General features: G+C 53.4%; 1 protein-coding gene across 2 annotated transcripts; it reads left to right on the plus strand.

Moving 5' to 3' along the window:
• The first annotated feature begins 1,527 nt into the window (after positions 1–1,527).
• PIK3R5 (phosphoinositide-3-kinase regulatory subunit 5) lies at positions 1,528–24,922 on the plus strand. 2 transcript variants are annotated; one of them, XM_060081880.1, is made up of 18 exons: positions 1,528–1,630; positions 3,394–3,494; positions 5,933–6,001; positions 6,807–6,945; positions 14,208–14,277; positions 16,852–17,026; positions 17,587–17,740; positions 18,385–18,468; positions 18,746–19,466; positions 19,595–19,757; positions 20,093–20,218; positions 20,738–20,866; positions 21,044–21,137; positions 21,394–21,470; positions 23,792–23,885; positions 23,989–24,071; positions 24,559–24,671; positions 24,775–24,922. In XM_060081880.1, the coding sequence occupies exons 1-18, from the start codon at positions 1,528–1,530 to the stop codon at positions 24,920–24,922; spliced, it is 2,643 nt and encodes an 880-aa protein (XP_059937863.1). The 2 variants fall into 2 exon arrangements, with proteins under 2 accessions (XP_059937863.1, XP_059937864.1); XM_060081881.1 differs by having other exon boundaries at positions 20,741–20,866.
• Positions 24,923–25,481: the final 559 nt, after the last annotated feature.

A 25,481-nucleotide genomic window follows, 5' to 3' on the forward strand; every position in this document is an offset into this window, starting at 1 on the left:
GTTGCAGTGCGCGGGCTTCTGATTGTGGAGGCTTCTCTTGTTGCGGAGCACGGGCTCTAAGCGCGTGGGCTTCAGTAGTTGTGGCTCACAGGCTCTAGAGTGCAGGCTTAGTAGTTGTGGTTCATGGGCTTAGCTGCTCTGCAGCATGTGGGATCTTCCTGGACCAGGGCTCGAACCCGTGTCCCCTGCATTGGCAGGCGGATTCTTAACTACTGTGCCACCAGGGAAGTCCCAGCTTTCGTGTCTTGAAAGCTCGCTCAGCGCATCCACTGTGGCATTTAATCTTTCCAGCAGCCCTGGGGGGTTAGTACCATCGTCATACCCATTTTACAGATCAGTAAACTGAGGTTCAGAAAAGTTTAAAGAAATTGCCCATTTGCGTGGCTATCAAATACCAGAGTTGAGATCTGAATCCAAGTCTGTTGATGCCAGAGGCCAGGCTTATTTGCTGCACTGCACTACCTGTCACAGCTTCCTGAGGGACCCAGGAGCCCTGACACATCACTGTGAAGCTGGGCTGGCCCTGCTGGAGGCTTTCAGAATGTGGCCCTTGGCATGTTTCCCCACCTGGTGCTAAAACCCCTTCTTAGATCTCCTCCTCAGCAGCCCTCCAGCCTGAGCTAAACACCCCGGCTCTCTCCTCAGTAGGACGGGGGGAGGAGGGGGGTTCTCTTTTTTTTTTTTTTTTTTTTTTTTTGGCTGTGCCGCGTGGCTTGTGGGATTTCAGTTCCCCAGTCAGGGATTGAACCCGGGCCCTCGGCAGTGAGAGCGTGGAGTCCTCTAACCACTGGACCGCCAGGGAGTTCCCAGAGGAATTCCCAGAAGGGAGTTCTTTGAAAGACCAAGCCAAGCAAGATCTTTGAATAACTGGTAACATTGCTAAGCCTCAGAGACAGCAAAGAAAAATGGCCAAAGTGGAGGTGAGGGCAGAAAAGGACCAGGGGCCTGTGGCCTGGGCACCCAAGCAGAGGGTGTGGCGGAGTGGAGGTGTGGCATGTGTGAAGGCAGCCCCTGCCGGGCCCGAGCCTCAGAGCCCCCGGCACACTGGCGGGAGCTCTGTGACCTTGTCAGCAGGAACAGGCTCCCTGGCCATCCCTGAGGGGTGGGGCACGCAGGCCTGGAAATTCAGAGAAAGTCCCCCACGTGATCCTGATTTTTCCTTTGAGGTCCTCCTGCCCAGCACTGGGGTCTGGTCACGCCACGGGCACTCCCTGGGCTGTTGCAGCCACTCACCCCTGCCGGGGGTGGGGGCGGGGAGGTGGGGGAGGGCCGCAGCTCTCCACTCCCCCTGCCACCCCTCACTTCCCGTAGCCTGTGCTGCTGGGCCACAGGCGTGCCCCGTCCTGCCGTTCTGAGCGGCACTGCCAGTAGCCCAGGAGTGGGTCCAGCCCTGGAGGCAGCTGGCTGATGGCACCGGCTGGGAGTGCCCACTGTCTCTGCCAGCTGCCCTGCTAGGCCATGTGCTTCTCGAGTCCGGGGTTCTCCAGACTGACCAGCGTCTGTCCCCCATGCAGGCGATGACTCAGGATGCAGCCAGGGGCCACGACGTGCACGGAGGACCGCATCCAGCACGCCCTGGAGCGCTGCTTACACGGGCTCAGTCTCAGCCGCCGCTCCACCTCCTGGTCAGGTAGGTCCCAGGGAGCCGGGGAGGCGCATCTGGGGCCCAAGGGAGCTTCAGGGGCTGTGATGAGCACTGGTTCAGGCACGGAACTGGCAGGTTCTGGTTCCAACCCTGTGTGTGTGACTCCGCGGACCTCACTTGGGCAGGTGCTCAGCACAGCACCTGATGGAGAGTTGCCCTCGGTGGGTGGCAGTTTCTCCTTTCCCCCATGCTGCCTTCCTCATCCTCCTCATGTGCTAGAAGCTTAGCTCCCTGAAGAAGGTATTGGACCAGCTTAAAAATGTCACACTGCTGATTTCAAAAGAGCAGCTGGACATTTATAGACAGTTCTCCCCAGAATTCTCCTGTTTTCCTGATTTCTAGTTTTTTCCACAGCCCCATCCTCCTCTTCCCCATAGAACAATGGAGAATCTCAGCAGAACTTCAGGGAATAGGAGGCCTCCATGTTCCATGATCCCCAGGACTGAGAAACAGGCATATCTGCAGGCTGGGGCAGTTGTCTCCAAGGCTAGAGATTAATTTAATAACTCCTTATGCTCATAAAGATTTTCCGCATCTCACTTGCCTCCCTAACTACCCCACGAGATAGATACCCATGCTCCTTGAACATCACTGGTTCCTTCCTACCTCAAGACCTTTGCACTTGCTGCCTAGAATTCTTCCCTCAGAACTACACAGAGCTGGCTCCTTCTCATTCAGGTCTCAACTCAAATGTCACCTCCTCTCAGAGGCTTTCCTTGGCCTCTGGAATTAAGCAGATCTGACTTAAAACTGTCTCTCACTGGCTGTAGGAACTTGTGCAAGTCCCTTAGCCTCTCAGGACTCACCTGCCTTGCCTGTAAAATGAGAATAATAACAGCAGGAACCACCTTCCCGAGGTGGGGGATGGGAGATTCAATGGAGGTGATGTGTGAAAGGCCTGGTACCTTAGAGGTACATAGTAGGTGGTCACTAAATGGCAGTTTTCTTCCTTCTGGCCTCCTACCCAGGTTTTAATGAGACTAAGCTTCTAGAATTGAGGGGCCATCAAGTCAAAGAATACAAAAATATCTGACTATAGCAAATTTCACTAAAACCTGTGACCCTATGAACACACTGCTTGGGGCCTGCAGCACTTCAGAAGGAGCTCGTGCACATGAGGGGGCCACTTCCACCCCCACTGTTCTCATTCCCCATCACACACACACACACACACACACACACACACACACACAGAGACCACAGACCTCTGTGACTGCCCCTTTAATTAGGGGGAGTTTACCCATGCTGACTGCAGGGAAGCAGAGATTGACAAAATAAGAAAGTCTGGGGAAGTTACAGAGTGACAAAGTGCTCCTCATAGCTTTCAAAATAGAAATGAATGGCGCTTCCCTTTCCCGGGCTCCACTGCCCAGCAGTTCCGGGAGGTCCCATGGCTGTTGCAGACTCAGCCTTGTGTCCTGGGGTGGCGATCTCTGCTTCTGTGCCCCCTTCCCTGCATCTCGGAGGATGTGGGAAAGCTGGTGCTCTCCAGAGCCACAGGAAGCAGAGTCGTGGCCAGTCCTTGGCTTCTGAGGGAGATCCCAGCCCCTCTCTGTGTCTCTTGAGCCTCCTGTCTATGCAGGAAGAAGAAACTTATCACTATCTTGATGGGGCATAATAGGGTCGAGTGTGTTGATCCAGAATTTCCGGAGACTCTGACTTCAGAAGCGAAGGCCCCAGTGCAGCCCCAGGAATTGCCACTTCCCTCCAACCCACAACTGACCCCTGGCCTCTCCCTCCCTTTGCAGCTGGGCTGTGTCTCAACTGCTGGAGCCTGCAGGAGCTGGTCAGCAGGGATCCAGGCCACTTCCTTATCCTCCTGGAGCAGATCCTGCAGAAAACCCGCGAGGTGAGGGCTCGGCCTGGGTTAGAAGGGCAGTGCTGGGATCAGCCTCATAGAGTCGAGAAATAGGTCCCCACAGAATGTCAGTTCTGGGGTGTCTGGACCACCAGGGGGGCTTGGTGGAGGCACTGGCAGCCTGAGTTCTCTGCTTCGGTGGTGTTTGTGGATTGAAGGCCTCAGGAAGGGGCGTGGTCCTTTTGCTATGAACATGTGCTGGGTGAGCCAGGGTCCCCAGTTTAAGCTGTTTCTTAAGACAGACATTGCCTGTAAGTCAAGGTGTCGACTACAAGGGAGGGAGGACGCGCTACCGAATTCCTTTCCCCCAAAAGACGCAGAAGAACAAAGATGCAAAAGAGAAAACTGATTGGAGAGGTAAACCGAGACCTCCTCTAACAGTTCAGTAAACAGGCTTTTATGACTCAGAAGAAGAGAGTGTTTAAAGCTGATCTGGGGGACTTCCCTGGCGGTCCAGTGGTCAGGACTCCGCACTTCCACTGCTGGGGGCCTGGGTTCGCTCCCTGGCCGGGGAACTAAGATCCCGCATGCCGCGTGGCCAAAAAAAATAAAAAATAAAAAACAAGAAAACAAACCTGATTTGGGCTGGGGTTCCAGAACAGGCATGAGTCCCTAAAGATGTTTTACTTTTTATTTTTAAATACATGACTGAGTTGGAAAACACATGTCTTTCTCAGCTGTCCCTTTACCTCTAAGAAAAAAGTCTTGGTTTATCAAGACACCCAAGGTTTCAATTCTGGCACCACCATTTACCTGGTGCTTTTATACCCTGATCACAAGGAGGCCAACTCAGAAGAGCTAAACCACCTCTGAAGTGCTTATCTTATCAACCCAAGTATAAAGGAACAACTACTGTATAGCAACAGGGGAGGGTTTTATAGAAGGGGCCAAGCAGCAAGTGTACTGGACACATGGTCTATTCAGGACCATGAAGGAGAATTCTATTTGATCCTGCTGCCGTCACCAGGCACAGCAGAGGTGGTGGGGCTTTCTCTGCTTCAACACCCATGAATTCCAGAATGGGTTGGGAGACCACTAGTATTTTGACCAAAGAATTCTAAATTGTGTCTATACATGCTTGTTTGTGGTGTGGTGGGTGAGCTCTATCAAAGAGATGATTCACAAAAGAATAAATATAACTTTTAAACAATATGGAAAATGTTGCTTCAGTTATAGTAAAATAAATGTAAATGAAAACCATAATGACACAGCTTTTGCCTAGCAAATTCGCAAAAACATTATAATAACCAATGCAGGGAAGGGTGTAGTGAAATGGCACTTTCATACATACACAGTTTTATAAATGGCAAAATTATTTTGGAAAGCAATTTGGCGATACATTTCGAAGATCATAAAATATGTTTACAGTCTGGTATCCACTCATTGCGCTTCTTGAGCTCTATCCAAGATAAATAATCCAAATTATAGAAAAAGGAGTGTGCACAAAGATTTTCACTGCACAGGCACTTAAAATGCAAGAAAATAATCTCAAGTGTCTAAAGCTAATAAATTATGGAGATCTACCAGAAGGAGTATTATATAGGTAATAAAAATGATGGATAGTATCCAAGGGTAGAAACAAAATTTAATATATTAAAAAATTGCAGGGAATTCCCTGGTGGTCTAGTGGTTAGGACTCGGCACTTTCAATGCTGGGGCCCGGGTTCTGTCCCTGGTTGGGGAACTAAGATCCTGCAAGCCCGCAGAGCCGCAAAAAAAAAAAAAAAAAAAAAAAAAAAAAAAAATTGCATCATTAAAATTTATTAAATGGTTTAGGGAAAATTGATTAAACGTTTCCAAAAATATGGAGTGAGATTCCAAATTCATATTATACAGAACTCTAGATGGATTAAAGGTTTAAATTTAAGAAAATGAAGCTTCCAAGAAAAGAACAAAAAACATATATGAATATTTACATGAACCTTGCATGCAAAAGTGAAAATCCATAAAGGAAAAAGCTAACACTTGTAACTTATGTACATAAAAAAAAATCCATAAAATTCAAAGACCAACAACAAACTGGAAAACATATTTACAATACAAATAATAGATAAATGTATAACTAGGAGGGGGAAAAATATGGTCTTAGAGATGATGTAGCAAAACAGAAATCCATTTATAATATTATACGTAAAAGCCATGAAGCGTAAAAATATGCACCCAATGATTACAACTTTGCAGAGGAAAATACACAGAGAAAAATGGTGTAAGGAGAAGTACACTGAAATATTAGTTGTGGCTGAGTTTGGAAGGGGGATATCGTGGGTTTTTTTTTTTTTTTTACTTCTATTTTCTAAATGTTTGTCTTGTGATTATATTACTTTTCACTTAAAAAAGAAAAAAGAAAAAGAAAAGAAAGGAATAGAGAAGAGAGCAGTGCTCGGTTGTGCACCTGTGATGAGCCTGCCCCCCTCCTGTCCCCCACACAGGTCCAAGAGAAGGGCACCTATGACCTCCTCGCCCCCCTGGCCCTGCTCTTCTATTCCACTGTCCTCTGTGTAAGTTCCCGGCTGGGCCAGGCTGGGGGAGGTTGGGGAGGAGAGGGAAGAACAGCCTCCATGGAGCGGGCAGAGCCCTCACAGCTCAGAGGATAAACACACAGAGAGAGAAACTGTCCACCAGTGACACTTCAGGTGGGTGTCACCCCTCTGATGGCTTCCGATTAGCCATTTGAGAGGCCTCCAGTAACTCCACGCGGACGCCATCATGCCTGGAGTATCTGGGCACCCACGGAGGGGATGCGGTCACAGCCCTTTCACAAACCACAGGAGAGATTCTGTTAAAGACGTGGGACGTCCACCTCCTTTTGTACTGCGGTGGTCAGTTTCCCCCAGTGCCGGTCACCCCCCGTTCACCAGACCGGTGGCATCAAATGACTCCAAGTACACTGAGTCAGTCCACTTCAAAGAAGAAACATTGGCCTCTCGTGAGGATATTTAAATAAAGGCAGTTTAGGCGTCGAAGACCATTCCTCAAAAGGAGTGGTAGCAGTGGCATCATTTAGGATGACCTCCAAGGTGACAGCTTTTCAGAGAGGCCCTCTTGTGTATGTGCTAAATTGTTATGTTCGGTGAAAACAAGGCCCCTGTAGTAGAGACATCCTTGGGCACCATCTTGCCCATCTGTAACTCACTTCCTGTGGGTAACTTTCAATTCGGCCTGCCCTCGTCCTGGGACACACTGCTGCCAGGAAAAGTGTGCCCTTTGTGGAACATTCCAGAAAGGAGCAGGGTCTGCTCTGGAATATCAGTGAGCTTTCTCTCACCCAGACCTCTCTGCTTTGCCGCTCCCTCTCCATCCCAGACTCCACACTTCCCACCAGACTCAGATCTCCTTCTGAAAGCAGCCAAAACCTACCACCGATTCCTGACCTGGCCCGTTCCTTACTGTAGCATCTGCCAGGAACTGCTCACCTTCATCGATGCTGAACTGAAGGCCCCAGGTAAGTGTTGAGGTGGTACGCACGTGGGGCAGGGACCATGCGGTCAGGAGGTTTCCAGCTTTTCTGAAACTGGGCTTTGGCTATGACCCCCCTCACTTCATATCGTCCAGCTCGTCTCTGCCCGTGGCCTGCTTCACAAGCCTGGAGTCCCTTTTCGTGGTTCTAGTGCTCCATGTCTGCATCAGCATCAGATGGCTGAAGGCAGCAAACACCCGAGTAACTCAAGGAGGAACTCTTAGGGGTATCTGAGCAGGGGTTCAGGGCAAGGAGACCCCACCTCCTGTCCTGTGCCTCTGCTCTGGTTAGCCAGGGGGTCTCTGAGGCTGCCCAGGTCAGACAGAGAAGCCCACACAGTGTTGACAAGAGGCCCTTGTTTGTTCTCTTTACCCCGGAATATGTAGGGGAATGCATGTGTGAATGGACTCAGTTCTGGCCAGGGAAGGTGGCTGGTACCAGGAATAAACAGGTAGATGGACAGCACGACAAGTGTGGGCAAGGGCCAGGTACTGTCCAAGTTTTCATATGTGGATTCTGAAAAGTGGCTCTTGAGAAATTGCAGGTGCTATAGCAGACACGAAAATGAGGTCTAACAAAACTATTGTAGAGCCAGAAAAACACAATCAAGTATGATTTACTGAGAGGTGGCCCCATATTAGAGTAATTCATCACATCAGTAGCTCAAAGGAATAAAGTCATGCAAACATCCCAGTAGATGCCTCTGAAATGTTTGATAAAATTCTACTTCCATCCATTCCAAATAAAAATATTTAAGGTAAAAAAAAATGAAAAAAAATTCAACATCCATTCCTGATATTCAAAGCCCCTCTAATATGTGGTAACTATTAATATATGGAAGGGTCCTTAATAAGGTAACAATCCACTAGCAGCATTTCCATTATTAAGTCAGTAATCTTCCTCTTCGTGCTTATAGGTATTTTGCCCATGAAAAAAAAGAAAGAAAGAAATAATATTTCCTCTTTCAGGAAGATAAAATTTTAATTACATAGAGATCAAACAATTGCTTATCTGTCAAGACTAAGAGAATAACCCAAAGCACTGTCAGACTAGTAATCAGGTAGCTAAGAGCTTTCTTATATAATAGCATCAACCAGTAAGAAAACATAATGTGGAAAAAAACAATTTACAATAGCAACTAAAAATATAAGATAAAGAAATGTGAATAACCTACATAGAGAAAACTAACTTTACTGAAGGATAAAAAGTTTAAGAGACATTGCTGGATTGAATCAATATTGTAATAACATCAGGTATTATGGAAATAAAAGTAACTGCAGTCAAAAATACCAATAATATTTTTTAAAATTTAACAAAATAAAGTCTATTGGACAGAATAAATGCTCTACAGTAGGATTTATTATGTACTTATGTATGCTTAAGGAAGAGTAAGAATGGGATAGTTCTCTACTAGGTCTTTAAAAGTACTGTAAGGCTACAGTTATTAAAATAGTACACTGTTGGTATAAGAATAGAAAATTAATGGAACTAAATAAAATAGCAAGGGACAGATTAAATGTATAAAAATGTATTATCTGACAAAGCAGCATCCTCAAATCAGTGATGTAAACAATTGTCATTTTATAAATGGTATCAAGATAATTGACAGACCAAAAAAAAGGAAGGGTTTAAAATTCTATCTCAAAAAAAAATTGAGTTCTATTGCAAACATAAAAATAAATTTCAGATGGATTAAATGTTTAAGTGTGGAAATCAAGACCATAAAATTTTTTAAAAAAGACCATAAAAGTAATGGAAGAAAAATAGGTTACATGAGCCTAGCTACAAGAATGTTCATTGCTGCATTCTTTTTAATAATCAACCAATTCCAAAAACTTAAATATTGTACATAGTTGAATATATCGTAGCAAAGTCATTTGGTGGAATCCGCCTCACTTATTAAAAATGAGATCATAGAAATAAGGTTACTGAGATGAAAAGATGTTGAGTAATGTGTTGAGTAAAAAAGCAGGCCCGGGGCTTCCCTGGTGGCGCAGTGGTTGAGAGTCCGCCTGCCGATGCAGGGGACACAGGTTCGTGCCCCGGTCCGGGAAGATCCCACATGCCGCAGAGCGGTTGGGCCCGTGAGCCATGGCCACTGAGCCTGCGCGTCCGGAGTCTGTGCTCCGCAACGGGAGAGGCCACAACAGTGAGAGGCCCGCGTACCGCAAAAAAAAAAAAAAAAAAAAAAAAAAAAAAAAAAAAAAGCAGCCCCCCGGCCCCGAGTACTAAGTATGTTGTAATCCCGGGTTTTTTTTTTTTTTTTCTTTTAAATCTGTATATGCACCAGACCCTGTTTAGTATTGGGAGTGTCTAAGTCTCATCATGTGCATTAAATACACACAGGACAGAAGTACCAAATCTTATTCCCTAATAATTCAGGGGCCCTAGAAAGCGCAGGATTGAAGCTTTATATGAAAATTCCTTTGGAGAGGCTTATGACTTCCTTCCCCAACTGATCATCTGATTTGTCTGCCCAACCAATCAGCTGATCTGTTGTCTCCCAACCAATCAACTGATCTGTTTGCCTAACCAATCAGCTGATCTGTCTTCCCCCAGCCAGTCAGCTGTCCGTTGTTACGAAGAGCTGAACAGGCACAGGCTAGGGTAGCCAAAGTCTACCCATTACATGGACCTTACCTCCTGGTAGAGACTTGGGTGGAAGAATTAAGAAATCAGGAAGGCCTTCAGGAGAAGGGGTTGGACTAGGAAAGGTGCTGAGGCACATGGTGAATAGACAAGTCAGGCAACCTAGCTTTCCAAGGCACCCTAAATGAACAAACCAATTGAATCTCTTTCATTCCCTTGCTCCCCTCTACCCGCCCCCCAAACAAACAGATCTAGATCACTTCTGGGCTTCTTGCTGGTGACCAGAATTCCTTTAACAAGAACGCAAAGCTTTTCTTCCTTTTTATAATGAGACAGAAAGGATTTAAAATGCAAATGCCTTGGCAGGACTTTCAGTCTCTTCCAAAGATCTAAATGAGTTTACTTCGAAATGGGTAAAGGCGAGGTTGTCCTGGGGGAGGGCTGTCTGTCACCTGCGTGCAGGGGGACCGCTTCCCAGTTTCAAGTGGAACCAGCTGTCTCCCCTCAGCTGGATGCACGCTATGCCTTGAGATGTTTTTGTGGGCAGCTGAGCAGGAACTCAGCTCTGAGCAGCCCCCAGTGAGCAGATGTGGGGCCAAGGGGCAGATGCGGGCTGTGGGGAGGCCCGGACTCGGGGATGTGGGGTTCTAGGCTTGGGGGAAAAGAGTCAGGCAGAGCAACAACTGGAGATGGAAATGGAGTGAGGATCCTTGGACTCAGAGCAGGGAGGGCTGCTGGCACCCTGGTCATTCACTGCTGAGGGTCTTCCCCTGGACCTTGCCCCTGGGACCATGTGAGGGCTCAGGTATGCTGGGGACCGAAGCAAATGCCTGGAGGGGGACGCTCAGGCCAGGCTGCTCAGGCCAGGAACGCCTCCTCTTCCAGGGAAAGCAGAACCGAAATAGGAAACCATTAGCTCTTTCTTGTGTCAGAGAGTCATTTTCAAACAGTTTAAAAAAAAAAACCTAGCACTCATACAAATGTATAGCGAGCCTGTGTCAAAACGCATTCAGTTCGTTACTGAGGGGACCAGCAAGGTGGGAGGGCTGGTTTAAAGGAGGGTATGAGAAACTGAAATAAATTTCTCATCTAAGCCACAAAAAGATGGCAGAATTAGATACAAAATTAGTTAACATTATATGGGGGAATAAAACATCATACAGGGGAAAAAAACCTTTGAAGTTATCCTTTATAGTGAGCAAAAATTACTCATCTCACATCCACAAGTGAACCTCTAACTTCACAGAACCTGAGCTCTCATGAATAGCAAGTAGTAAATTAAAGCAAATTAGCTCCTTTTACATAACCCTTAAGTGGGCTAGTTAGGAAGTGCTTTGGTGTGATTTTTGTAAAGGCACGTGGTAATAGTTTTGCCTTGTTACTGAGTAGCTCCATCCCCAGTAACCCCAGCTGAGAGAGGCAACAGGAGGAAGGGAGAGGGGTGGGAATGGAGGCCCGGGCGACAAGCTCTTGGGGAGAGGCTGAGGCTGAATCACTTGGTGGTTACCAGTACTTTGGACTAGCCTATCGCCGTTTCAAATCCTGGGGCTGTGGGGCCTTTGGCAAGACACTTAACATCATAGGAACCTCAGTTTCCTCATCTGTAAAATGGGAGTATAAGAATGTCTCCCTGGGCCTCCCTGGTGGCGCAGTGGTTGAGAGTCCGCCTGCCGATGCAGGGGATACGGGTTTGTGCCCCGGTCCGGGAGGATCCCATATGCCGCGGAGCGGCTGGGCCCGTGAGCTATGGCCGCTGAGCCTGCGCATCCGGAGCCTGTGCTCCGCAACGGGAGAGGCCACAACAGTGAGAGGCCCACATACCGCAAAAAAAAAAAAAAAAAAAAAAAGAATGTCTCCCTGTCAGCAGTTTGTGAGGATGAATGCTGGCCTATGTTGATTTCCCATTGCTGGGGACAGTAGGGTTTGGGGTGGTATTCGCTTAATAGATGGATTTTGGCAAGGTCACAGGGAGAAGATGACAAGGGGCCTGGGGAGCTGGGCCCTCCACCCATGGAGCCTTGGGGAGGCAGTTGCCATGGAGATGAGGGAAACAGTTTATCCCACTTTGATGTGGCTGGGTGGCAGAGGAAGCGGGCAGGTTATCAAGCCTGAGGGCCTCCCCCTTCTTCCTGACTCCACCCCAAGTAGGGTCGCCTACTGCCTCCATCTGGGGGTGGCAGGAAACCTCACGTCAGTGCTTCCGGGTCCTGCCCACCACACCCCTCTTGGGTTCAGCCCGTATGTTTGTTGAGTATTTACTCTATGCCCACCCAGCTGTGCAGACCATAATACTTGTCTGCAGAGAATTGGTCTGTCATCCTGAGAGGAGACAGTGAGCATCATATGTGTGAGTCACTCTGCAGTTTTCAAAGCACCCAAAGCTCCATGATTGTATCTCACCCAGACCACAGTCCTGTGGAGTAAGAGGGAAAAGCAACATTACTCCCATTTTGTGCGTGAGGCAACCAAGACTCAGAAAAGTTTGATGATTCTTGCTTTAGCTATAAAGTCAAATGTGAGAGAAGGAACATGGGCTTTCGGATAACAAAGACCTGTGCTTTGTCACTTATTAGCTGATGACCTTGGACAGGTTACATAAGGTCTCTGAGCCTCCTTGTCAAAAGTAGGACTGCGTTCATAGCAGCTCTATTTACAGTAGCCAAGACACGGAAGCAACCCAAGTGTCCATCAGCAGATGAATGGCTAAAGAAGATGTGATACACACACACACGCACACACACACACACACACACACACTGGAATATTACTCAGCTATAAAAAAGAATGAAATAATGCCATTTGCAGCAACATGAGTGCACCTAGAGATCATCATACCAAGTGAAGTCAGACAAAGACCAGTATCACATGATATTACTTATATGTGGAATCTAAAAAAATGATACAAATGAACTTATTTACAAAACAGAAACGGACCCACAGACATAGAAAACAAACTTATGGTTACCAAAGTGGAGGGGGATGGGGAGGGATAAATTAGGAGTTTGGAGTTAGCAGATACAAACTACTATATATAAAATAAACAACAAGGATCTACTGTGTAGCACATGGAACTATATTCAGTATCTTGTAATAGCCTATAATGGAAAAGAATCCAAATCACTTTGCTGTACACCTGAAACTAACACCACATTGTAAACCAACTATATTTCAAGTTAAAAAAAATAGGACAAAATCAAGCAAACAGCAGCTCCCAGCGCTAATGATGCCATAATCCCCAAATGAGACCATTAAAGCATCCTAAGATACGCAGGTGGAGAGATAGAGGATGTTAGCGAATGTTCCTCGTCATGGAGACTAAAGGGAAGAGCAGGTTTCAAGGAGAAAGTGGTCAACTACCCCCGGGAGTGTGGGCGGGGCCGGCAGCTGGTCAGCAGGGCGTGGGTTACCCGTTAACAACATTAGATGGTAAAAGAAAAGTGTGGACGGGTCAAGAGAAGACTTTGCTCTCTGTGTGTTTTGGGGGTCGGGGAGATTGGGGGGCAGGGAGACCTGGGGTGCGGGGGACACTCCTGCAGTACTTTGTTGGGCGTTGAAGGGGCAACGAGGGGACTTTTCTCTCTCATGTCTGTGAGCGGCCACCAGATGGCGTCCTGGGTCCTGATAGTAATCCCTGTTTCAGGGACTTTTCCTGTCAAAATAGACGTAACATTAACATCTAAACGTGTGACAGTTACATGGAAGGCACACCAAATGAAAGGCCCCCAAAGCAAAGCAATTCGGCCCTAAGTTGGAATACTACAAATTGGAAATGTTCGGCTATTTACTAAACAACAGTCACGGCCCTTCTGTTTACAGCCGTCTCTAACCCCAGTCTTGGCTTTGACTCCTCCAAGAGGCTGCCTTGCTGCTCCCAGCTCACACCCCGGTCCACACCCGGCAGGGCCCCTGTGACGATGTCCAAGCTCTAACAAGGAGGCTGCCTGCCCCCCTGACTCCCAGCCTCATCAGTGAGCAGCACGAGCTATTGTGTGACAGCCTCACCGTAGTTGACGCAGAACTGAATACGTGCTTTTCCAGCTACAGAATTGAGTCAAGTTGCAGGGAAAAAGGGAAAACTTTGGCTAGTTTCTTCTCAGCACATTTGAATCAGAGGTGACAGAGAGGTGGATGAGGCCAGAGAGGAAGGCGGGGAGGGGGTCTTTGGTGCAGAGGGTCAGCCCTAGAGAGGGACAGCGCCAGGCAGTACCATGGGCCCCTGAGGGCCCCCCGAGAGCATGTGGGAAGCGGGGCCGGGAGGCCGAGGGGGAGGCTGGGGGCTGGCCGGAGCTGAGGCTGAGCTGAGGGGTGCCTGGCACACCCACTGCAGGAGGGCACCCGGGCCCGGGTCTGCAGGGACAGAACCAGGACCAGCTGGATAGCAGGAGACCCGGCCGCTTTAGGGGCCTCCATCTCCTCCCAGGGGGCCCTGCCCCGCAGTCTCTGAAGAGTGAAGCTTTGCAGGGCGGGTGGAGCCTGGGAATCAGACTGTTAAAGACCCTGGTGGCAATGGGCCTAATCTGCCCCTTGTCCTGACCCTCATCCGGGAACTCCCAGCCAGATTCTCCAGTGCCAGGCTCCTGCGAGGCGCAGGACCATGGCTGCTGAAGGAACAGGTAAGTCCGTGAACTGTTTCTTTGTGTTTGTTCTTTTGGCCACAGGAATCTCCTACCAGCGACTGGTGAGGGCCGAGCAGGGCCTGTCCACTAGGAGTCATCGCAGCTCCACTGTGTGAGTGCTCTTGGGGAGGGAGGAGTTTGGGGGGTAGGGTCATGTTTTGTGCACAGCCTCTTTTTTCAGGGCTAAGGGTCCTTCATCAGATTCCTAAATGGGTCTGAGACTTAAAAAAAAAAAAAAAAAGGAAAAGGTTAAAACCACCTGCCTTGATTGTGCCAGGTGCTGAGCGAACATACATTACCTTACTTTACCCCCATTTTGCAGATGAGGAAACTGAAGGTCAGAGAGACCAAGTAACTTCCCCAAGGACACTCAGCTAGTAAGTGTCTGAGTCAGGATTTGAGCCTTAGACTTCCTCAAAAGCCGAGGCTCTTTCCATAATGTCTTCTGCCTATTAGTAAAACAGCGTTTTTCCAAACCTTTTTGACTGGGACCTACAATAAAAAATGCATTTTATATGAAAGCCTGGTGTACATACATACACACACACACAGACACACCACACACACACAGAGCTGAGACAAGTTTTAGGAAATGAAAGTCACCCTCTCCCAAGGATGAGCTCTGGTCTCTTCTAGTCCATTTCACTTAAAAGGCTGTTCTGGTTGTGAATCCCTGAAGTGATTTTGTTACCCACTCTTGGGTCCCCGCCTGTTGGAAAAGCATTAGAGAGGAAGCCTCCATTCCAAGGACCCTCCGGCAAGCCTCCAGGCACGTGGATGCCCGAAGACCCCAGCCTCCAACAGCTCCGAAGTTCTAGTCACCCCAGCCCCTCCTCATCCTCAGTCTGAGGGGTTCACAGCACATTCACTGAGCAAACATTGGTTGAGTTCCTTCTCGGTAAAAACAAACAGAAAAGCTAGTGGTAGATTTTGAGAGAGACGGAAAGGGCATAAAAACTGTCTTGTAAATGTTGGCTTAGTAAGTAAGCAGGACCCTGCCAGAGGGCTGAGGCAGGTGAACTGTGGATTATCGCCAACGCCCTTCTAGGTACTTCCTGAGCCCCGGGCACTGTTGCAGGCATCACTCCATCACGCAGGTCTTTTGTTAACCCTGCGAGAAAGGTATTTTTTAGATCAGGAAACCGAGGCACGGACAGGTTTGTAGAAAGAGCTACGAGCAGAGAGTCGGTCTCACCTTGGTTTTCTGTAGGCTGGGAACAGGCGTGCAGAGGAGGTGCAAGTGGTGAGGGCCCGGGTGTGGCTGGCCTGGTCCTGTATACAGTGGAGCTCAATGCATGTCCATGAGGGGATGATCCAGCAGTCGGTGAAGGAGGAGGGCTCAGTGAGGGAGCGTTTACTGGAGCCCGATCCCTTTTTCTTACAAATAGAGAAATTAAAATGAGTTCCTCCCTAAACCCTGGGAACTCTGACAGAGCCTGGTCCCATTCCTGAGCCCTGGCCACAGGGCCGGCTCTGGGACCTCTGTCCACAGACCCTGGCAGGAAGGCCACCTGCCTGGTACTTCTTGGACTGGGTTTAAACACAGCACAGATTTGTGAGAGAACGAGAGCAAGTGTGAGCAGTTCATACTAAAAGCCTTTACAGGTATAATACCGCGATGGCGGAATACCTTCGAGAAAATGCAGTGATCGGGGGTTGGCCGGGGTGAAGTGCGAACAGACGTATGTTAACTGTTAACTGAGTGATGGATCCTCGGGGTTCACGATTCTCTTAACATTTGTGTATGTTTGAAATTTTCCATGATGAAGACATTTAAACACTGGGATCAAGAGGGAGCCCAGGGGCCAATCTCGTCTTCTGAGATGGACCACATTCTGCCTGTGGAATGTGTATCTCTCTCAATAAACCTGCTTTCACTCAAAAAAAACAAAAAACAAAAAGAGGGAGCCCAGGGTCCAGGGGAAGAGGAGGTGGGGGTGGGGCGTGGCTGGCTGCACACTCCCTCCCCCAGCCCGATGCTGGCCTGCATGATGGCTTTGGCAAGTTAGAAAGGGCATCCCCTGTAAGCAGAGGAATCAGATGCAGCCCTGACTTCGCTCCCCTTCCTCCTGGCAGATGCCACCCCACACCCTGACCCTTGGCTTGAGGAGCAGGGCACGGGCTGAAATTGCAGGCCACACCGCACGACGGCATGTGGCCGTCCCCTCCCAAAATGACCGCCTGGCTTCCAGTCACCTCACCTAAAATACAATCCTTTTCTGCATCAAATATCCTGTAGGAAAAATGTTTTATGTAAAAATGAAGGTAGAATTTATTTGTGAAAATTGGGTTCAGTTTTTAAAGATTTTTTTGATGTGGACCATTTTTAAAGTCTTTATTGAATTTGTTACAGTATTGCTTCTGTGTTTTTTTTTTGGGGGGACGGGTTTTGGCCCCAAGGCATGTGGGATCTTAGCTCCCTGACCAGGGATCGAACCCTCACCCCCTGCACTGGGAGGAGAAGTCTTAACCACTGGACTGCCAGGGAAGTCCTGAGTTCAATTTTTAAAAGGTCTTTGAAGACCCCAGCTGAAAACTACTCAAAAGTAGATCATAAGCTTTCCCCTTGGAACTGGGACCCCTGAGCCCCCAGCCTCTCTCCTGGCCTCCGGGCCCACATGGGCTCTGTGGATGCCCTTCCCCGCCCCCGTGCCCAGTACCCATGGCCGGTCCTCTGTGTCCCCAGCACCGTACTGTTGCTGAACCCGGTGGAGGTGCAGGCCGAGTTCCTCACCGTGGCCGACAAGCTGAGCACGCCTGGGCACTCCCCACACAGCACCTACACCACCCTGCTCCTGCACGCCTTCCAGGCCACCTTTGGGGCCCACTGCGACCTCCCAGGTCTGCACTGCCAGCTGCAGGTATGTGTCTGGGACCCTGGGCTCGGCAGGGTCCCCTATCTGGTCCCTCTCCGGTCCCTCTCCAAGGCCCGGGTCCATTGGCCTCCCTCGCCCCGAGTAACATGGCGGGGAAGTCGCTGGAGGGCTGGTCTCATTGAGAGGTTTCTGTTGTGCTGGGTCCTAACCCAGGTGGGTGGCAGCCTAGACAGTGGGACTGGACACAGAGCCTCCAAATCCAGCGTGGGCTGGGTGGTACAGGACTGAGCTTTAGACTGAAGCTGGAAGCCCTGGGGTCTAGTCCGAGCTCTGTGACAGGTCAGCTGTGTGGCCCTGGGCAGCGCCCTCCCCTCTCTGGGCCACAGCAGTGAGCTCTGAAGTCCCTCCCAACTCTGCAGGGCTCTGGCTCTGGGCCTTTCTTTCTGACCACTTCTGGAGAATAGGGGCTGAGTGAGAGGCCTGGCTCCCTGCTCAGCCGTGGGTGGTGGCAGGCGATGAGGCTGGGGACCGACTGGTCACCGGGAGCTCGAGAAGTCGGGCGGCCAAGCCGTGGTTCGGGAGCAAGCCTGCCCCCTGGGTTTCAGTCCAAGACCCTGGCAGAACTCGAGGACATCTTCACGGAGACAGCAGAAGCACAGGAACTGGCATCTGGCATCGGGGATGCAGCTGAGGCCCGGCAGTGGCTCAGGACCAAGCTGCAGGCGGTGGGGGAGAAAGCTGGCTTCCTTGGTGCCTTAGGTGAGGCTCTGGGGTGAGGCCCATTTCCCCCTGTGGCCCCGGCAACCCCCCGAGGTGAGCAGCCCCGGTCGGCCTGGTGCTTCTGTTCCACATAATCATTCGGGAACCCAGGTTCTCTGACACCTCCTGGCTCCAGCACCCCCGAGGGTGCAGTTCCCGTCTGCAGGGTTAGGGTTGGGCTGCCAGGATCGCCACTGGGACGGCCTCGGGGAGGAGGAAAAGAGTGCTGATCAAGGGCAAGGGGCTTCGTTTTCACAATGAGGACAGTGTACCCCTTTGAGCCACCTTAGTCACATGGCCCACCTTGCCCCAGTGGGTCCAGGAAACGTCTATTATAGAAGAAGGATGCCTGATGAGATGGTGCCACGTTTCTGTTCGAATCAGAGGCACAGAGGCTGAGACTGGGCCACGTTCGTGCAGCTCACAAAAGGGCATGGCATCTACCTGGTGGGCTTGAGAGAAGCCCTCTGGCTGTGGGCCAGGCATCCCAGCTTCCAACTCAGCCTCAGCCCACCCGGCTGCGTGTCCTGTACCGGTCCTCTCCCAACTCTGGCCTCGCCTCCAAGACGGGGGGTCTGGGCTGGCCCATCTGAAGGCCTCTACCCAGCCCTCACCTCCTGCCCCTCCCTCCCCCGTTCCTGCAGACACTGCAAAACCTGGCAAGCTCCGTACCATCCCCATCCCTGTCGCCAGGTGCTACACCTACAGCTGGAACCAGGACAGCTTTGGTGAGCAGCCCGCTGGGGCCCTCGTGGTGCCCACCCCCCAAACTGCCCGGGCTCTCTTCCTCTGCAGCCGCCCCTCACCCCACCCCCTTGCCAGCCCTCCCACCTGAGCAGGCTCTGAGCACAGCCGGGGGCAGGGCACTGGGCTGCCCTCTGCCCTCCTCCTGCCCTCTGCTCCCCAAGTTCATTCTGTCTCAGCCTGTCACCCCGCCCAAGGGTGTGCAAGAGGGGTTCCAAGGGCTCAGACACCCAGACGGCGTCTCCCCTTGCTTCCCTGCAGACATCCTGCAGGAAATCCTGCTCAAGGAACAGGAGCTGCTCCAACCAGGAATCCTGGGGGACGAGGAGGACGAGGACGGGGAGGACGAGGAGGACTTGGAAACCGAGGGGCACTGTGCCGAGAGGGACTCGCTGCTCTCCACCGGCTCGGCAGCCTTGCACGACTCTACCCTGTCGCTTGCCTCATCCCAGGCCTCGGGACCCAGCCTCTCCCGCCGGCTGCTGAGCTCCTTTGTCTCAGGCCTCTCTGATGGCGTGGACAGTGGCTACGTGGAGGACAGTGAGGACAGCTCCTTCGAGTGGCCCAAGAGGCCTGGCAGCCAGGAGCGCCGGGCCCAGCGCAGGCCCAGGCAGAAGTTCAACAGGATCTATAAACTTTTCAAGAGCACCAGCCAGCTGGTGCTGCGGAGGGACTCCCGGACCCCGGAGGGCGGCCCGGACAGCGCCCCGCCCCTGCGGCGGGCCGGCAGCCTCTGCAGCCCCTGCAGCCCCCTGGCTGGCCCAGCGCAGCCCCCGTCCAGGGCGCAGCGTTCCCGCTCCCTGCCCCAGTACAAGCTTGGCCCCCAGCTGTCCGGCTGGCCCCCGGCCCCCACCTCCCATCCCCGGCGCCGCTGCCCCTTCCTGAGCGGGGACGAGGACCCCAGGGCCTCCACGCTGCGAGTCGTGGTCTTCGGCTCCGATCGGATCTCGGGGAAGGTGGCCCGGGCGTACAGCAAACTGCGGTGAGAGCCGAAACGGGGCATCAGTCTGCCCTGGGCAGCAGGGGGGTGCTGCTGGCGGCATCTGGGCTCCAGGGCTGGGCTCCCAGAGGGACCAAGGGCCTCCCTTCTCACCATCTTCTTCTCAGCAGGCGGCTGGAGAACAACCGTCCACTCCTCACACGGTTCTTCAAGCTTCAGTTCTTCTACGTGCCCATGAAGCGGAGCTGCGGGCCCAGCGCCAGTGCCAGCCCAGCCCCCCGGAGCCAGATGCCACTGCTCCCCACAGACTCCCCGAGGCACCCCGGCCCTGCGGTAGGTCCCCAGCCCTGGACCCAGCAGGGCGGCAAAGTGAGGAGATGTAAGCAGGCCCCAGTCACCGGAAGGGGGCTGGTCGGAAGTCACCAGCAGCCCTGTGTTTAGGGGCCGCCGCCTCCTGCCTGGGCCTCCCTCCTGGACGTGGTCCCTGCCCTGCACTTGGCCGGACGGTGGGCGGGGGCACGTTTTGCTGTGTGACACGGACTGAGAGTTGTCAGACCTCTCCAAGGGCGCAGAGAAGCTCAGGGTGGGGCTGCAGGTGCCACCCAGGGCCCCGAAGCTAGGGTGGCAGGCGTCCGGGTGGCTGGGAATGACTCTCGCCCCCACCCCAGGAGCTGGGTGCAGCCGCCTGGGAGGAAAGCACCAATGACATCTCCCACTACCTCGGCATGCTCGACCCCTGGTATGAGCGCAACGTGCTGGGCATCATGCACCTGCCCCCTGAAGTCCTGTGCCAGGTAAGCGGCCCCTTTCCTGGGTGCAGGTGGAGGGCCCTGGCTGTGGTCACCCAGCCTCGCTTTGAAGGCCCTAGTTTGGGGGATCCAGCTTGCAGCCCCACTGGAGGACCAGGGCTCACTTGGGACCAAGCAACGAGGGTGGGTGGAAGCAGGGCTGAGCTGAACCCAGGGCTCGGGGGCCCAGGGAGGGGTCACCGCACCGAGAGGGAGGGGCCCCAGAGGGTCCAGTTGCCTTAGGCTTCAGCTCCCTTCCTCAACTCCCAGCTTTGTCTAGCTCGGCCGGGGCCTCCCTGGAGGCCCATGGGCCGGTGAGGGAGGGGCGGAGGCCAGGCTGTGGGTCCTCCCTTGACCATTCTGTTTCCTGCTCCCGTCTCACCGTGCCCCTCCCTGGCCCTGTCTGCCTCGGGATCTCTCCTCTGTGTGTCTGCACCTCTGTCTCTCTTCCTCTCATCCTCCCTTTCTCTCTCCCTCTCTGTCCACCTGTCCCTCGGGCTTGGGCTCGCCCCTCCCAACCCACAGCAGTCTCTGAAGGCTGAGTCCCGGCCCCTGGAGGGCTCTCCTGCCCAGCTGCCCATCCTGGCGGACATGCTGCTCTATTACTGCCGCTTCGCCGCCCGGCCGGTGCTGCTGCAGGTCTATCAGACCGAGGTAAGGCCTGCCCTGCCGCCTTGCCCCACCTCTTCCCCCACACTAGCTGCAGGGCTGCTCCCACACCCGGGCAGCCAGAGGAGCCTGTGCTGGGGGGTCAACCCTGTGCTGGAGGAGCCTGTGCTGGGGGCCCCTCCTGGAGGTCCACGCTGATGCCCACGCTCCTGCCCTCTCCAGCTGACCTTCGTCACCGGGGAGAAGACGACAGAGATCTTCATCCACTCCCTGGAGCTGGGTCACTCTGCCGCCACACGCGCCATCAAGGCTTCGGGTGGGTGCCGCCTGAGCCCCAGTGGAGGCGGGGCTGGGGGGTGTCACACCGGAGAGGGGGACCCTGGGGTGGCGGGGCGAGAGGGCGCCAGGAGGTGGGGCCCGAGGGAGGTGGGCCGTGACCTGGGGCCCTGGGGAGGAGGGGTCCCAGGGCGGTGGGGCAGGAGGGACAAGAAGCGGGCCGCGAGGCGGAGCCCAGGGCCTGTGAAGGGCACTGGAATTAGAAAGAGCAGAGGGTCTGTCTGTGTGTGACACAGGTCCTGGCAGCAAGCGACTGGGCATCGATGGTGACCGGGAGGCCATCCCTCTAACACTACAGATTATTTACAGCAAGGTGAGCCTGATGCCGGCCCCTCCCCTCCAGATCCGCTCCCCGTGCCGCCTCCCCAGAGCCAGCCTCCTGTGTTCCCAGGGCGGTCTTTAAGCTGGAAGGCCGCGGCAGGCTCCCCAGGCTCTCCTGGCTGCTGAGAGAAGGGGGAAGGAGAGGCGGTGGACCTTCCTCTCCCCCTCTGCCTCCAAAGCTGCCCCCGCCCCGGGTTCTCCCCACTGCTGAATGTGCTCAGCCCTTCCGTGAAGCGCTGGGCCCTGGCCTCAGGGCTGGGGGTGAGAATGGGGCAGAGTGAGGGACAGGCCAGGGACTGCTGTGCCTGGTGGGCGTGTGGGAGTAGGTTTGGTGTGAGGGGAGCTGGAGCGGGGAGCCTATGAGCACACCCCGGCTCTGGGCCACGACAGGCCCACCTCCCGGACGGGCAGCCTCCTGCCTTCTTCCCTGCCTCCCTCCCTCCCTCAGCAATTTGAAAGATATTTATTGAGCACCTACTTATGTCAGGTTCTGTGCTGGGCCAGGCCCTCCCTCTTAACTTCTCTAGAGGAGGGAGACAGACAATAAACAAGGAAACAAAAAGTGCCCAAGGTAATATTAAAGAGTGGCAAGTGATGACAAGGCAACAAAAGGGCTGGTGGGATAGAGACAATAGGATTCTTTCCATGTAGTGGCCGAGGAGGTGGGCAGGGGCACTGACATTCACTGGGTGCTGTGTTCCGGGTGTTTGTTAAACACCCACTGTGTCCCGGATGTTGTTTATGGCACAGGAGCGTTCACGAGAGTGAACAAAGCTCTTACAGTCTGGAGGGGTTAGACGATCCCACAACATGTATAATTACAACTGTGACGAACAGATGAAGGAGAGGTAAAGGGTTCTGTGAGAACCCTTAAGGGGATTGTTCAACCCAGTGAGGAAAGTTAGACAAGGTTCCTTGAGAAGGGCCATTGAGTCAATGTTGGAAAGAAAACCAGGAGTTAGTTAAGTAGGAAAAGAGAGACGTGCCCTCCAGGTAGAGATAATAGCATGTGCAAAGGCCCTGTGGTGAGAGAGAACATGAATATCAAAGGGCACTGAAGGAGGACCAGAGGGGCTGGAGCAGAGACAGTAGGGGGCGGAAAGGATGATGAGGTGAAGCTAAAGAAATTGGCAGGGCTGGAATGCCAAGGGCCTTGGTTCAATGAGAGGAGTCTTATCCTTGTCCTAAGAGCAATGGGTATCCTGTGAAGGGCTTTCAGTTTGGGGTGTGGCAGGATCAGATTTGAGGTTTGGAAGCCACCTGTGGTGGCTCTGTGGGGAATATCGGAGGGGACCCCAGCGGGTGTGGGAAAGCCAAGTCAGAGGCTCCCGTGGTTGTCCAGGCAAGAAACATGGGCACCCTGCACTAGGGAGGTAAGGAATGGGGGTTATATGTGAATCACATAGCAGCAGGGCTTAGGGATGGATTAGAAAAGGAGAGGCTTCAACTCCTGGATTTCAGCCTTCTGTGACTGGCAGGACCGTTTTGTTAGAAGAAGCCCAGCTCCAGTGGGGGAGTGGGTGTGGGGCATAGTGGTTTCGAGAGGGAAGGAGAGACCAGAAGAGGCAGTGGGAGGGTGGGCCTGAGCTCAGAGGTGAAATGTGGAGATGGGTGTATAGGTGGTCATGGAGAAAGGGCCATGGGTGAGGCTCCCTCAAGGAGAAAGCAGGAATAACAGAGCGGAGGCCCCAGGAGAAGCTCCTGAGACCTGTGTCCTGTGATGGGGGCAGAGGAGGGTGATCGTGCAAAGCAGAGGCCCCAGCCAGGCTGGCGGTGGGGAAGCCAGGAGCGTGCCGCCACGGACGCCCAGGAGAGGGGAGGAGTGAACAGGATGGCATTCTCCTGTAAGGTCAAGCAAGCCGAGGACTGAGAGTGCTTGTGGGTTTGGCAACGTGGAGGTCCCTGATGAAAGAGACATTCAGGCAAAGACCCAAAGAGGGGGCTCTGGCCTAGCTCTGCCTGGGACCCCCTGCCTGTGAGCCTGTCTCTCCCTCACTCGGAGTTCAGAAGATCCTCGGACCACCCCTTGAGATGTTCTCAGCACTCGCACCCTATGACCCAGTCACCAGGCTGACCTGTGAGCCAAGCCAGTGACCTGATGCTCCTCCCTGGAGCCAGTAAGGTCTATATAGGGGTCAAGGGGCTCTTGGTGAAGAAGCTGGCAGGCTCGGGTGCATGAGAGCGAGCTTCCTGGGTGTGCTGGCTGCAGGCGGCGTCCTGTCGCTGGCCGGTCTGGAGCCGCTTCTTCAAAGAGAAGGCAATAGGCACCGGCAGGCATGCCACTGAGAGGGTCCGGCTTTGCTGCCTTCCCAGGGGGCCATCAGTGGACGCAGTCGCTGGAGTAACATGGAGAAGGTCTGCACCTCCGTCAACCTCAACAAGGCCTGCCGGCAGCAGGAGGACCTAGGTGAGGGGACAGGGGGGAGGGTGGGGCAGGGGGAGGGGGAGGGGGACGGGGAGGAAGGGGAGGGGGGTTCCTGAGCCTGGCCTGAACCACCCTTGCCCTTCAGACTCCAGCACGGAGGCCCTGACGCTAAACCTGACAGAAGTGGTAAAAAGGCAGAACCCTAAATCCAAGAAGGGCTTCAACCAGGTAAGACCTTTCCTCTCCTCTCTGTCATCCCCTCGGGAGACTTACTGGGCGTGTGTGTGCCTGCGTGTGCGTGTGTGTGCGTGTGTATGGGGGCGTGTCCAAGGGCTGCACTGGGGCCTGTGGGTGGGAGGAGAGGCAGGTGAAGGGTGTGCACACCTGTGGGGCTCCGCGGTGGCCTCCAGGGGAGCCCCGAGTCCAAGGTGGAGTGGCCTCTGTGTCAGGGAACCCAGGCTGTCACGGTGAGGACAGTGGGGTTTCTCCTCCCAGGACACTTGCTCCTTCCAGACTCAGGAAAGGGCAGAGGCTGGGGAGGAAGCAGGGCCCGATGGAGGGCACAGTCCCCTGCACGCCCATCGCGCCTGGAGAGCTGGCAGCCGGCCTCCTGCCCCACCCCCTGGACCCAGTCGGGCGGTTCCAAGGGAAGAAGCTGCCGAGGGCTGGCGGCTCTGGGGCCAGGGCTCCCGGGTGACCCGGGCCTTCCTTCTAGATTAGCATGTCGCAGATCAAAGTGGACAAGGTGCAGATTATCGGCTCTAACAGCTGCCCCTTTGCCGTGTGCCTGGACCAGGACGAGAGGAAGATCCTGCAGAGCGTGGTCAGGTAGGAAGGCGGGGGCCCCCAGCTCTGCTTCAGCACCCACCCAGAGGCCTGGAGGGAGCTGGAGGGATGGGAGGCCTGCCCTGACACTTGCCCTGCCCCACAGGTGTGAGGTCTCACCCTGCTACAAGCCGGAGAAGAGCAGCCTCTGCCCCCCACCCCAGAGGCCCTCCTACCCACAGGCGCAGGCTGCACCCGACCTCTGCTCCCTCCTCTGTCTGCCCATCATGACTTTCAGTGGAGCTCTGCCCTAGCGGCCCGGCACCAGCCTGGACAGCAAGCCCGGGGGCAGCCTCCTCGGAGCCCCCTCCCTCTCAGAGGGCCTCGCTCCCCGTGGAGAACTGGACGACCCTGTGCTGGGTCAGGGTCCCGCTGTGGGCCCTGCAGCAGGCAGGGGGCAGGGGTTAGGGGGTTGATGGCGCCTCCGGGCTCTGTTTGGGAAAGAAACAGGCATTAGGGAGAGGGGCCTGGCCCTACAGCCCCTCAGATCCCTCAAGTAGAAAGGAGAAGGATGGGCGGGCTGGCCTCTGAAGGCCCTGGCCTCTAGTGTGGTCTAGGATCCTTTCTAGAAGAAAGATCTGAGGCTCTGGTGCTCTGGGGTGTGGTTTAGGCCTCCTCCCCCAACCCTTGGCCAGGCCCACCCCTTACTTTGTCAGGGACTTGGGGAGCCCTTGGAGTCTGGAGTTTCAGTCCCCCTACTCAGGGGTTCAGGTGGTAGAAACGTACGTGCGACTTTTCTGACCTCAGTTCCGTCGCCCCCATCCCACGCCCCTCTCTGTCTCTCTCTCTCTCTCTCACACACACACACACACA

Source organism: Mesoplodon densirostris, chromosome 18, assembly GCF_025265405.1.
Source record: "Mesoplodon densirostris isolate mMesDen1 chromosome 18, mMesDen1 primary haplotype, whole genome shotgun sequence".
In the NCBI taxonomy this organism is placed as follows: domain Eukaryota; kingdom Metazoa; phylum Chordata; class Mammalia; order Artiodactyla; family Ziphiidae; genus Mesoplodon; species Mesoplodon densirostris.

What these genes read in the sequence shown, in the direction of transcription:
- PIK3R5 (XM_060081880.1), top strand. Translation starts at nt 1,528, where the DNA reads ATGCAGCCAGGGGCCACGACGTGCACGGAGGACCGCATCCAGCACGCC. An exon ending in CGAGGCACCCCGGCCCTGCG is followed by an intron (nt 19,758 to 20,092) that starts GTAGGTCCCCAG and finishes CCCCCACCCCAG; the next exon opens with GAGCTGGGTGCAGCCGCCTG. An exon ending in CCGGCAGCAGGAGGACCTAG is followed by an intron (nt 23,886 to 23,988) that starts GTGAGGGGACAG and finishes CTTGCCCTTCAG; the next exon opens with ACTCCAGCACGGAGGCCCTG.